The sequence below is a fragment of the Uloborus diversus genome, chromosome 3, assembly GCF_026930045.1.
Source record: "Uloborus diversus isolate 005 chromosome 3, Udiv.v.3.1, whole genome shotgun sequence".
In the NCBI taxonomy this organism is placed as follows: domain Eukaryota; kingdom Metazoa; phylum Arthropoda; class Arachnida; order Araneae; family Uloboridae; genus Uloborus; species Uloborus diversus.
In genome coordinates, this window is record NC_072733.1 from 201,664,520 (window position 1) to 201,678,582 (window position 14,063).

General features: G+C 33.8%; 1 protein-coding gene across 4 annotated transcripts in view; it reads left to right on the plus strand.

Moving 5' to 3' along the window:
• The window catches only part of LOC129219383 (fatty acyl-CoA reductase 1-like), a 75,143-nt gene that overhangs the window by 24,827 nt on the left and 36,253 nt on the right, over nt 1-14,063 (plus strand). For all 4 annotated transcript variants that reach the window (XM_054853768.1, XM_054853771.1, XM_054853770.1 and 1 more), the window contains one exon: nt 1,396-1,468. In XM_054853768.1, the coding sequence (XP_054709743.1) occupies nt 1,396-1,468 (73 nt within the window). The remainder of the gene's footprint in view (nt 1-1,395; nt 1,469-14,063) is intronic.

Here is a 14,063-nt window from a genome sequence, read left to right on the forward strand (position 1 = left end):
AAGTATGTTTAAAAGAAAAACTCTGCAGACAGAGCGATTTTTGTATTTTTTTATGAATTTTTGCAAAAAAAAAAAAAAACTTTCGAAGTAAAAACATTTCACCCTTTTCAGAAAAAAAAAAAAAAAAAAATCAATGATACGCAATATTTTTTTTTTTAATTTTTTTTAATGCAGAGCACGGCATGACGATAGTTTTTGCGATCTTCAATTTACGATGACGCCATAGCCACGTGTTTTAACTGCAGCGCTTGCTTTAGCTTATTTTTTTTTCTTTTTAATTTAGGGAATTTATTCCTTTCTCTCCCCCCCCCCCAACACATACGTTTTGCTGTGTTTATTTAACGTCACATATTTGTGTGCATTTAATTCAATAAAGGCAGCGAGTGTTTTTTTAATCTTTTGCACACTGTGAGGATCATAGAGCTTTTTTTTTTTTTGTGCTATTTTAATTAAATAAATAAAGCGCGCGGTTTTTTGAACGATCTTTGTTTTTGTTAGGGATTGGCGGTTAGATTTAAATAAATAGAGGTACATAAGATAATTTAGAGATAGATCGTAGAAGTAGATAGATAGACATTGCGTGTAGAGAAAAAAATGTGTTTTTTTTTTCTTTTTTTTTCAAATTAATACTTATATACATAGAAAAAGATTGTTAACTATCATCAGAGGTAGACATGCATACATCGTATAGATAGATAGATGACTAAATGTACAGGTCGATATAGGTAGATGGTCAGTATGAAATTGATAGACCCGTCATTAAGGGACTTCAACGGGGGATAAATGCCCCCCCCCTGACGTTGGAAAAATAATGCATTTACATAAAAGTGGACGTGCTTTTTACTATTTTCCGACAAAATGTACATTGAGAGTATCCCCCTCCCCTTTTTCTGGAGACTATTTGCATAGAAAGTCGAATGGCGTAAAGCTTTTCGCCACAGGCGGCTAGTAAGTAAATAAAATGACGTAATTATACAATTAATTGTAATTCAAACAAAGTGAAGAAAAAGAAGATATCCGTTAAAAACACGCAATTCAACATGAAGCAGCCGTAAAACTAAGAAAATAACGAGTCATTAGTTTCCCCAGTAAAACAGGATACACACATTTCCAAGATGGGGATGTACGAAGCTGTTCCTTTGAAATCTATGCGGTAGCAGAAAAAAGAACTGGTTTCTGTTCTACACTTACGAAATTTGAAATAGTTACCACGGTACCCGGTTATGGATAGTACGGGCAGATTACGTTGGTCATTGACGAAAGACGTTGACGCATGGGCAGCACTTGCTTTAAAATATTTTTAAGCTATTTTTCGAAATAAAATTTTGAACATAAGTGTTTAATTGTTATTTTTATTTTGCATAAAAATATGTAATAGTTATGTGTGTGTTTCAGAATTGCAGTTGAACACAACTTGATTGCAACGAAAACTGTCATGAAGTTTTGCCATGAGCTGCCAAGAATTGAGGTAAGAGTGCAGTTGATGACTATTCACTCAGAAATTTTTCGTATGTTCATTTATCCATAAGCTCATTTTTCTGCATTGAAAAGGTGTAATCCCCAAAATCACCTGTATGCCATCATTTGCAAATTGTTTACTTTAATGACATTTCCGGTATCTTTCATATTATCAATGATTTATATTAAGTAATTTATGCATTAAAGTACAATCTGAAACCTACTAATTTCTGTAAAATTAGTTATGAGACAGCAAACACATAATGAAGAAAATATAGTACCGTGGCTCTGTTAAAAAGTCTTTAAAATGGACAAGTTCATTTATGGTTGGATTGATAGAAGAGAAACTCTTATACTGGGAGAACAACGACAATATCCGGAACAATAGCAAGTGCTTTGTCCGGTACAACAGCAAATGCTTTGTCCGGTACAACAGCAAATGCTTTGTCCGGTACAATAGCAAATGCTTTGTCCGGTACAATAGCATTGGTTTTCTTTACCCCTTTTTTAACCGACTTCAAAAAGGAGGCGGTTATCAGTTCATACCGTATGTATGTTTTTTTTTTTGTTTGTCCACTCATAGCGTCTCACTTAGTGAACCGATTTTGATGATTCTTTTTTTAATGGATAGAGGATGGCTCAACTTAGGTCCCATTACTTTGTTTGACCATATTTGTTCTTTAGAAAAAAAGTTATGGGCAAAAAACAGTAAATTTCCCTATTAAATGATTAAAATGATATTGTAGCGAAGTTCGCACGTTTCATCCGTGGATAACGGTGGCTCAGTGGTAGAATTCTCGTCTCCCACACGAGCAACCCGGGTTCAAATACCGACTAGGACAAATTGAATTTTACTAAAATTTCGTTTCTACCGTTTCCCGAATTTTCTCGAATGTTCTATTAATTTCTGTATCTTTTCAAGTCTGGAAAGTTCCAGCACTTTTTCAAGTTGTATATAAGAAGATGTAACGTTCATTCGTGGTTCTGAATAAAGATCTCGAGTTGAGACTAACGAGTATTCGCTTCATTTGGCTTTCACATTGCCTTCGCTATCTTCATCTACGCGACAATATGAAACTCATTGTTATAAAAGTTTGGTGCCATATAACTGTAACATTAATAGTAATTGTAATGATAATTTTGAATAAAGGCTTTTCTAAAGTAATACAGTGATATAGAGCCGCACTTCTTACTAGGTAACTTCTTTACTTTTACTGAAATATCTACATTTACACTAAAAAGAATGAAATAAAAAAATTTTGAAAAAAAAAAAAATAGAACCGACTTCAAAATTGCTCTAAAAAGTGAAAAATAATTTTATTCTTTAAACACCATCGATAATACTTTTAAACATAATTTTTGAAGTTGGCGCAAAAACAAAAAGTAAAATCCATTGTAACCATGCTTCGTTCATATTTTTATCAAAAAATCATCCAAACTTAGGAACGAAACATTTATATCGTTACTCAAATATGCTGTCATCAATGCGTAATGCATGTGGTAGTGAAGAAACTGGACGTGGTTAAATTTATACTTGTAGTTGAGTTATGGCTGTGAATGATTTTATCGATCGTTTTTGCGCCAACTTCAAAAATTATGTTTAAAAGTATTATCGATGGTGTTTAAAGAATAAAATTATTTTTCACTTTTTAGAGCAATTTTGAAATCGGTTCTTTTTTTTTTTTTCAAAAATTTTTTTAACAAACCGAATCGTTCAATCTTTAGCCCGTCGGAAATCATACTATCAGAGCCAGATTGTTCGTATAGTTGAACCAGTGTACAGAAAATGTGCCTTTCTCACTGCCAGAAAGCAATGGAGAACATTAATCGGCAGAAAGCATCAGGGGGGGGGGGGAGGGTAGAGGAAAAAAATATTATAACTTTCCTTTACCAGTATCATCTGCTTCCTCTTTCTTCGCTCTATCTCTTTTCGTCAAAAGTCCCTCCCCCCAACCATTCTCCAGTTAATAGTTTGATTTTTTTTTTCTTTCAGTTTGTGTTTCCGTAATGCATAGTAAAGTGTTTCAATGCACTATGAGCAAAATTCTGTTCATATTTTCGTAGTGCCTTGAGCATCAAATTCAATTTATTATGAGACTTGTGGGGAAGAAATATGAGATATGTGTGAAAACAAGAATCTCTATTCATGTAAGATTTACCTCTTCAACACAGTTTAAATTGTAAATATATTGTGACCAGATTTTTTTTATGTCGCCTTTAATAATAATAATAATCTCTGCAAAATTGAGAAATTTTTTTTGTGTTACATGTAATAATTATTATTATAAGTATACAGTAAAAGAATTGCTACATATGTATAAGAATGTCAGTCTATATAAGACTCATTTCGTGAGAAAATAAAATTAAAAATATTTCGTACAAAGCATTAAAATTTAAATCTTTTGATCCCACTTCAACTGTCAACCACAACACCATAGAAGGGAAAATAAGAAATACTTTTGTGCTGAAAAGTGAAAGGAAATATTAACGTTGTTAATATTTCCTTTCACATAATGTATATTCAAACATTTTTCAACTTTTCTTTAGGAGAACTATTGTATATGTACTACTACGTACTATTTTTATGCACCGTTATTTTCGGACGTTTGGTACTTTTATAATGTATGTGGTATTTTACGAGTGTTAATTCTGTGATAAATGTGACTTTGGGCAATTATTAAAAAGTGCTATGCTCAAAAAGTCAGGTAGCATTTTTTTCTCATGGCAAAAATAATTTTCATACTTATAATATTATAATACAGTTAATTATTCAAAATTCTTACAGCTTGTTATATATATATATATATATATATATATAATATATATATATATTATATATATATATATATATATATATATATATATATATATATATATTATAATAGGGAAGTTGCAACCTATTAAATGTTCATATTTTGACTATTGGATATTGTTAATTGACCCTCAAAACTAAAAAATTCACCATCGCCGAATTTTAAAACACCGTGATTGATATTTAATGAATTTTTATAAATCCACGCGCAAAAGTGCGCTCTTCTGAAACGTCACGAGCTTACGTCACTCGGCACTAATGGGCAGCCTTCCACCGAAGATCCCTTGTTTTCGCTACGGACATTTTGAGCGCTCTGATATTTTTATTTTTTAGAAATTCAATAAACCCTTTGAACACACTATGGAGACCTGATTCGTTAAAGCACAATCTAGTAATCTTCCTCAAGTAACATCAATGATGGTATTCGAATATTTCCGAGAGGATGACAGGTTTAATGTTTCAGAAACGCGAGGAGTTAAATGCGAGGAGGTAAGCCTTACGTTTCGTCTTCGAAGCCAACTGCTCGTCCTTCGCCTTCTCCCGCGGCGGAAGCGCGCATGACGTCACTTCCTGTGCCATTTGACGTCACAATTGCTTGAACTTTAAAAATTAATTAAAAAAAAATAATTATCGTATCGCAAAATTTTTTTTCACCTATGATGTTCATACATGTTACTCTATCATATAAAAATAAAATTGAAAAATCGAAAACTTCTCTATTCTGGGCGCATCCACAGAAACATATATATACATTAATGATACACTAAAAGAATACTTACTTTCATTTTAAATCTTAATTATATCTGTAAATGTAACTTGAGTGAATATTTTTTTTTTACCCGACTACGCGTGCGCGGCGTAAAGGGGGTTAATGTGTTATGAATCTATGTATGTTCGTTTGTTCCTATGTGGCGTTGTAGAGGCTAAACGCCTTGGCCAATTTTGATGATTTTTACGTCAATCGATTTGTTCTAACCTTGGGAGTGTCACTAAACACATGACAGTAATCAAAATTCACCATATAAACAGCCAGTCACCATATTGTCAGTTCGAAATCGTGTCTTGCACGCTACCTGCGTGCGGCAAACGCAAGTAGCGTTTTCACTGCCTGCATTTTTTGTTTACTATGTCTACTAATTCGATTTTCATCTCTAACATGTTGCATTTGTTTTTGTCGTGATTTAGCGGACTGAATTGCGCGACGTGTACTTTCTCGGGCATTTTTACTTTTTCGAGAAAGATTTGACTGACGACGTTTCCGAGCTCGCGTCATCATGAGTTATACAGGCTGTTTATATAGCTGTGGTGGACTTAAATTCGCGCATTTTTGCTAAGGTCAAGCATATGTAGCTTTAAGCCGAGTTAGTTACCTAGAGGGACTAGTAATCAGTAGTTTAGATCGCCGCAAGTTACTTAGTAATCCTCACGATATACACTCTCTCAATAAAATGACAAGATTGTGAAATTTACCGTCTTATAATCATAATAACTAAGTCAATGAAAATTGACTAAAAAAAGTAAAATAAAAAAATAATTAAATAAAAACAAAAAACCCGACTGCGTAAAAACCAAAAAAAAAAAAAAAACTAAAAAGAAAAGAATATAAGCCCAGTAGTTCAGAATGTTATTAAGTACTACTGTATAACTTCACCATTGAAATAGTTTTATAATCGATACACACACAAGACAAATCATAAATTTAAAAGCAGAACAGAAGGATTAACAGTCGGGACCCATTCAAATTTTAGAGGGTTTCTTGATTGGTCAAAAAGGAATGGACCCCTACTGTTGAGCCATCTATTCTGCTTTTGAGTTTATGATTTGTCTTACGTGTGTATCGATTATAAAACTATTTTAATGGTGTCGTTATTCAGTAGTACCTAAAAACATTCTGAACTGCTGGACTTGTATTTTTTTTCTTTTTCTTTTTATTTTTTTAAGCAGTCGAGATTTTTGTTTCTATTTAATAATTTTTTTTTATCCTGAAGAGATGCGATGCGACTCCTATGCAACATGCTACGTTTCCAAGAGCTTTCTTCTCTTCTTAATTGCAATCTAAGCATTTTTCGGACATGAGTCCGAAATATGCTTATGTATATATATATATACATATATATATATATATATATATACATATATATATATATATATTATATATATATATATATATATATATATATATATATATATATATTATATATATATATATATATATGTATATATATACATACATATATATATATGTATATATATATATATGTATATATATACATACATATATATATACGTATATATATATATGTATATATATATATATGTATATATATACATACATATATATATATATATATATATATATAATATATATATATATATATATATATATATATATATATATATATATATATATATATATATATATATGTATGTATATATATACATACATATATATATATATATATATATGTATATATATACATACATATATATATATATATATATATGTATGTATATATATACATACATATATATATATATATATACTATATATATATATATATATATATATATATATATATATATATATATATATATATATATATATATATATATATATATATATATATATATATATATATATATATGAGTGTCGCTGATAATCTTATTCTACTTCCAAAGGAAAAAAAGACGGAAAAAATATTTTTTTAATGATTTTTTAAATGTGTGAGTAAGGTTACCCCTCTGAGGATCTTTTTTTGCTGCAAGTGTTCATATTTTTGACTTTTCATCTCTTTAGCCAATCAGCTGTTTAGTCCGCTGTCGAAAGCTGAAAACAATAGAGAGAAGCTATCTCAAAAAGTGGTGGACGATGGGGAAAACACAAAACAGTGATCATATGAAGGGTTCGGGGGGGAAGAATGTGATATGCCACGTGATGTGAATTTTCAGTAGGCAAATTTCCAACTTACAAAACGTATTTGTAGAATTTTTCCAAGGTATTATACATTCTATATTCTGCAATGATAAAACCAGATATGTTTTTCTCCAAATAACATTAATCTATTCCATGTTAATTTCAATTCTTGTTATGAGAAACAAAAATTTCGACCGAATAGTCATTCCTTGCGACTTGTCACATTTCTGCCCCGAGCTCTTCATATATGGATTCAGGGGGTCATTTTATATAAGTCTGAGCAAAAAAAGTGTTAAATTTTTTTTTTTTTTTTTTTTTTTATTCAGTATAATTAGTGCAAGCAAATTTTTCTAGAAAGATGAAATATGGCCTAATTATACACTGGTGTGCAAAAATTAAGGACGAGACGGTTTTTTCAATATAACTTTGTACAAAAGCTTTCCAAATCAACACATTTAATACCGTAAGATCCCCAATACGTAAGGACATGTGTAATGTAAGCAACACTTACTAAAAGAGAAATCAGAGGGATAAAAAGAAGCTTTATTGAAAAAGTAGCATGGAGCGCAATGCGACTGAAGGCCGAAACATCCCTGTGATGGGTGTCCAGCAAGAAACATCCGGTCTTTAGTAGGGGATATGATCTCCCCCGACTGCTAGGTAGGTTTCACAGCCTCTGGCCATGTTGAGAATGAGGGTGTCAATGAGTTGTTGAGGCATTGCTGCCCATTCGTCTTGCAGCGCCAATCGAAGCTCCCGAATCGTTACTGGTGGTAAGGTACGAGCTGCCAAGCGTCTGCCTAGAAAATCCCATACATGCTCGATGGGATTGAGATCCAGAGATCGCGCCGGCCAATCCATACGTTCAATATCCTCACTCTCTAAGAGCTGTTCGGCAGCTACTGTGCGATGACATAGTGCATTGTCGTCCATGAAAAGTAACTGCGGACCCATAGCGCCTCTAAAAAGACGCACATATGGAAGAAGAATCTCGTTACAATAACGGGTCCCGTTGACTGAACCTGCGTCGAAGATGTGAAGGTCTGTACGACTACCAAGCATGATGCCTCCCCAAACGAGAACACCGCGACCTCCATAGCTGTCCCTTTCAATGATGTTCGAGGGATGATTGCGGCTTCCCCGCTCTCTCCAGATGAGTATGCGATGAGAATCGCAACTCAGGACTGAATCTGCTCTCATCTGTAAAGAGTACTCGTCCCCATTCATTGTCTCTCCAATTCCGGTGTTCCCGGCACCACAGAGAACGCTTCTCCGATGGGCAGGCGTTAGAGGTACACACCGTATAGGGCGTCGTGCAAACAGACCACCACCGTGCAGTCTTCTGGCCACGGTAAAACGCGATATCGGTCGTCCAGTCGCCTGTGTCGTGTGTCTAGCGATTTCTCCCGCTGTCTGCCGCCTGTTTCTTCTGGCCTGTAAAACAATATACCGGTCATCTGCGGGTGTAGTTCCTCGTGGACGACCACTACTGAACCCCCGGATAGCTGTTCCTGTAGTTTGAAATTGTCTCCAAAGTCGTGAAACGATGCTGTGAGCAATTCCGAACTCTGCAGCCACACTTGTCACACTGCGGCCTTCCTCCAACTTCCCAATGATTCAACCTCGGGTAAAAGCATCCAGATGTCGTCTAACAGATTGATTATTCGCCATTTCTCGCTGAGGCAGCAACTCGGTGTGATTTTAACTGCTATACGGCGTACAATCTCTTTGCCAGCAATACTGATCTTACACCGACAACATGCTTTATACTACTCAGACACTCCCCCATTACGTCTGCCCTGCATATCTGCGCATGTGCTACCGTACATCACATTACTTAATCTCCTGATTGGTCTTTCTGTCCGCTCTGCCTCTTCGTTCAGCTGATATGCTAATTTTTCGACTTCGTACTTAATTTTTGCACACCAGTGTATATAGACGATAATCAAAATGTTTAGTCATTACAGAAATATCCTTAGACAAACTTACATTTGTTTCCACAAAACTAAGTCCTAAAAAAAACCTGTCCCTTCCACAAAAAAACTTCCTAAAACGGAAGTTCCTTTCCGTAACTCTTTCAACTGTTTTACCTATCTTAAAAATTCACTTAATTCAGGACAGTGATTGTGGATGCAAAAGTTTAAGGCTTATAATTGAAAGATATTTCAAGGACTTACTACTAATTTAGCCAATCATTGTACGCCACACAACCACTTTCCATTTATAAACATAACTAGCTGCGTTGCTCGGCGTTGCACTGTCTACCTGGAAAGTAAAAGTTGTGTCAAGCGACGCATGCTCAACAATCAGTTTAAAATCTACACTAATAATATAAGCAGTAGAGTTTATTTGTTTGAACGCGCTAATCTCAGGAACTACTGGTTCGAATTAAAAAAAAAATTTTTTGTGTTAGTCCATTTATTGAGGAAAGGTATAGGCTATATAATATAGGCTATATAACATCACGCTATGACTAATAGGAGTGGAGCAGCAATAAAAATATTATGAAAACGGGAAAATTTATGTTATAATATTAAATGCTTGGAACGCAAGACGTGTGTTGCCACAGTGGCTCGACCTGGCGCGGGCTTCGTGATCCAGAGAGTGTAGGTTCGAGTCTGACATGAGGCAAATCTCGAGAGTACATTTTAGAGATTATCGTAAAAAAATGCAAAAAATGATTTGTAATATATATATATATATATATATATATATATATATATATATATATATATATATATATTATATATATATATATATATATATATATATATATATATGACGTATCATTGTCTTATTTTTTTCTTATTAATTATTTAATAAGAAAAAAATTTATTTAATTAATTTATTTAAAAAAAACTTAACAGTTTGTTTGATCGCGCTCATATCAGTAACTACTGGTTCGAAATTATTTTTGTGTTGAATCGTCTATTCATTGAGGAAGGCTATAGGCTATATAACATTACGCTATGACTAATAAGAGTGCAGCAGCAATAAGATATGTTATGAAAACAGGAAAATTTATTTCTATACTAATATTATAAAACTGAAGATTTTTGTCTGTTTGAACGTACTAATCTCGGGAAGAGGAAGGCTAAAACCAGATTGACCGAAATATTTGTTATTGCAAATTAAATGTTTAATTAATTGTTTAGTTCTATGAATTCCTAATAGATGGCGGGGTAAGTTTAGTTCTATGAATTCGTAATAGATGGTGGGGGTAAGTTTAGTTCTATGAATTCGTAATAGATGGTGGGGTAAGTTATTTCTTCGAGAGGGCATTGACCGACAGTGTCGATAGCTGCGAGGAACCATGCCCATGCTACGCTGTTTGTGATCAGCGAACAGATTTTTGAATGCTGTTTTTTTTCCCGATGTTCCAGGTACCTCATTTGTTTTTGTAGGATTTTTCTATGGGGTTTTGTTTTCCTTATTTCTTCAACGTTTGTTTTTGTTCTTATAGTTGAAGATAGTTACATATCTAAGTAAATAATTTGATTTCTAGTATTATTCAGTTGTGATTGTTCTTTATAATGTTTTCATTTTAACATTGTTTATTTGGCGAAACACTCGAAAATGCAGGGGAAAAAAAAACCGCTTTACTCACTAATGGGTAGGGTTACGGTAGCGAGGTTGTTGGCGCGTTAAGCGATGAACTATGAACATTAAAGGATTATTTTGAGTTTTAAAGCTACTGTTGATCTTTTTATGTGTTTTGGCGAATAGTTTTAAATTCCACAGAGACTTTGATAGGTCTGATGAAAAGGTGTGTACGCATTTTAGTTGAAGAAAAATGTTCAGAAGGGGGACGGAGGGCGTGTTTTTTTTTTTTTTTTTTTTCAACGAACTTCCTTTAACTTCTTAGCGCGGGCATTGCCGTGCGTGTACTGCTAGTGCAAGATAAAATAATAATGTAAAATTTCCCGTAAACGTGTAGAAAGGAGCAATTTTCGACATACAATTTAAATTTAGAACCTCTTTGGATATTTTTTAATTTCCAAAATTCAGTCATCGTTATTAATGGGCGAGAAACATCCAGTTTCACGGATTTTCTGCTGAAAAACTCCCCTGGACTCAAAAGGGCGAACCCCTCCCCACATGTAAATTCTCGAGCATCAATCTGTGCCAAATTTAGAAAAGATCCGACATACACTGTGGGTTTGTACAAGGAACATATACACACATACAAAAACATAAATCCCTCTTTTTAAATATAGATGTTCCATGTTTTTTACACTTTTTCAAGTTTTTTTAATCACAAACGGAAAAAGGGGGGGATTTAATTGCTGGGAACTTGTCATATATTTCCTTCTCTGTATCCATTTCTAAAAATAAACATTTGGAAAATGCCCCCCCCCCTTTGATGCACAACGTTTTAGTCTTGTATTTATATGGCTTTATTAATATGCGTTTGAATGTGCGTGAGTGCTGTCATCAATCAGTTCCGCACGTGCTTTTCTTTCAATAAAACACGAAAATCAAATCGTAAATAGCTTTACATTTATATCTTTTATCAATACTTAGTTTTTTTTAACCCTGTAAGAATTTGTTTCAGCATCTAATCCTGTTAAAAACAAGCACAGAAATAATTGAAATTAAATGGCAAAATCTTTTGACACAGCTCGAACAAATCGCACATAAAATAAATGATTAAAATAGCAGAAGAAAAATATTGAAAGTGAAAATGTTGCCCTGAGCATCACAAGGCCAGAAATTATGAACTATAATCCTTACGATTCAGAAAAGAATCTTGTGCTACTTTAAATTTTCGGAAGTTATGTGCTCATTTGGAAGTCTGTTAAATTGCACATGTTTTATAAATTTCGCGGTCTACTTCGAAAATAAAAGTTGTGTCAAGTGACGCATGTTAAACAATCTGGCTTAGTTAAAAAAAAGAAATACAGTAAACTCCCAATTATCCGCGGATTAAAGTGGCATGGTAAACCGCGGATAATCCGAATTATAGCTAAAAAACGATACTGGTGTATACAATAGCTAAAAAATAGGAATAAAACTCACACATACAGAAAAGTTATAGCTAAAATCAATAACATTGACTGTAAAAATATATGAAAAGACTAAAAACAAACAATAACATAATCATAAGTCACCACCGTTGAAGGAAAAAAAAAAGTTAAAAGACCAGCGGACAATCCGAGCCGCGGATAATCCGACCGCCGATAATCGGGAGTTTACTGTAGTGCAAAATTTTCCGTCAGAAAAGAGCAATTTTATTTATCACAATTTAAATTTAGACCTCTTAGAAGTTTTTTTTTTATATTCCAAAAATTTGATCATTTTTATTAATAGGCGTTACATTCCGTTTCCCGAATGTTCTGACTTTCCCCCATAAGGGCCGTTTCCATGGACACTTTCGACCCAGGAAAAAAACTGCTTTTTACCGCATTCCGGTTATTTGCGGGATTTATGTGGAATCTTTCTACTCCTGCTAGCTTCTGGAGTGAAAGCGGTGTTTTTGCCTAGAATGCATTACGCGAAACAAGTTCGTCTACTTGCCACTAAGGATGCTGGGTAAAAACCGCTTTCTGTGGTATAATGGGAGAACCTCTTTTTACCTGGAAACAGGAAAATTTTCAATCGGTTTTTTGTGGAGCCAGAGCGGGGATTTACCGGGTCGAAAAGTGCGTTATGAACGCGGCTATAGAAGAACAAAACCCTCTTTTGTGAGTTCCTGAGCATCAAAGAACCTCTCTGTCAAATTTGACAAAATCCAACGAAAACTGGATCTGTAAAAGGAACATACTCACTCTCACATAAATATCCATTTTTATATCTATAGATCGCACTGCACGTAAAAATGCTGTACTAAAATACTACGATACTGAATGCGGTAGAGAGAATAGTTTCCATAATGGTATTGAAATGTAAAATAAAGTAACATTGGAACTGCGGACGGTTGCCAGTTCGACTCCCACCGTCTGTGTACTTTCTCTTTCTTTGTGTTGTAAACTCTTCCATACTATCGTCAATAAAGAGACTTGAAGCAAGAAAAATATACTTCAATAAATAATGTACCCCTTATAAAAAAAATAGATAACAAAAAGTCAAAATCATGAGCGGTAGCTTCAAACGTAAATCTAACAGTAGAATCAAAATCGGTAGTGCAATACCTAATTTCATCAAAAACAACCCTGTTGTAAAAATTTCCCCGCTAAGAAAACCTTTAACTTTTCCGCACAAAAAAGAAGGTTTTCAAACACATCCTAAACCCAAAAACCCTCAGCCTTAAAAAAGCTATGATATTTAGTTTGCCCGCCAAGTATCTGCCAAACTGTCATCCTTCCTCTTCTCCTCTTTCATCACACCTACTTCCATTAGAACCTCCTCATACCTTCAACTCCTCAGAAATATGGATAGACCCTTTAAATTGTTTATATTTTATTTGGTGGGAAGCTTTTTGCTCACCAAGCAACCACTTCATTTTGAAAAGCTTCCCGCCAAACAGGATAAACAATTTAAAGTATCTATCCATATTTCTGAGGAGTTGAAGTTGGGATTAGGTTCTAATGGAAGTAACTGTGATGAAAGAGGAGAAGAGAGAGGATGATAGTTTGGCAGATAGTTGGCGGGCAAGTAAGATATCATAAATTTTTATGGCTGAGGGTTTTTGGGTTTAGGATGCAGGTTTTCTTTTTTGTGCGGAAAAGTTAAAGGTTTTCTTGGCGGGGAAATTTTTACAACAGGGTTGTTTTTGATGAGATATCACATCTTTTTGCATTGATATTATTACTTTGTCTGTATTTTTAGAATTGAGAACTTCAAGTCAGAAAATTTTCAATTGAAACAACGTTGCTTTGTGTTTTTAAGGAACAATAATGGCAAGCCTAATTTTACGTCAAGTTATTTTCTGATCATTAA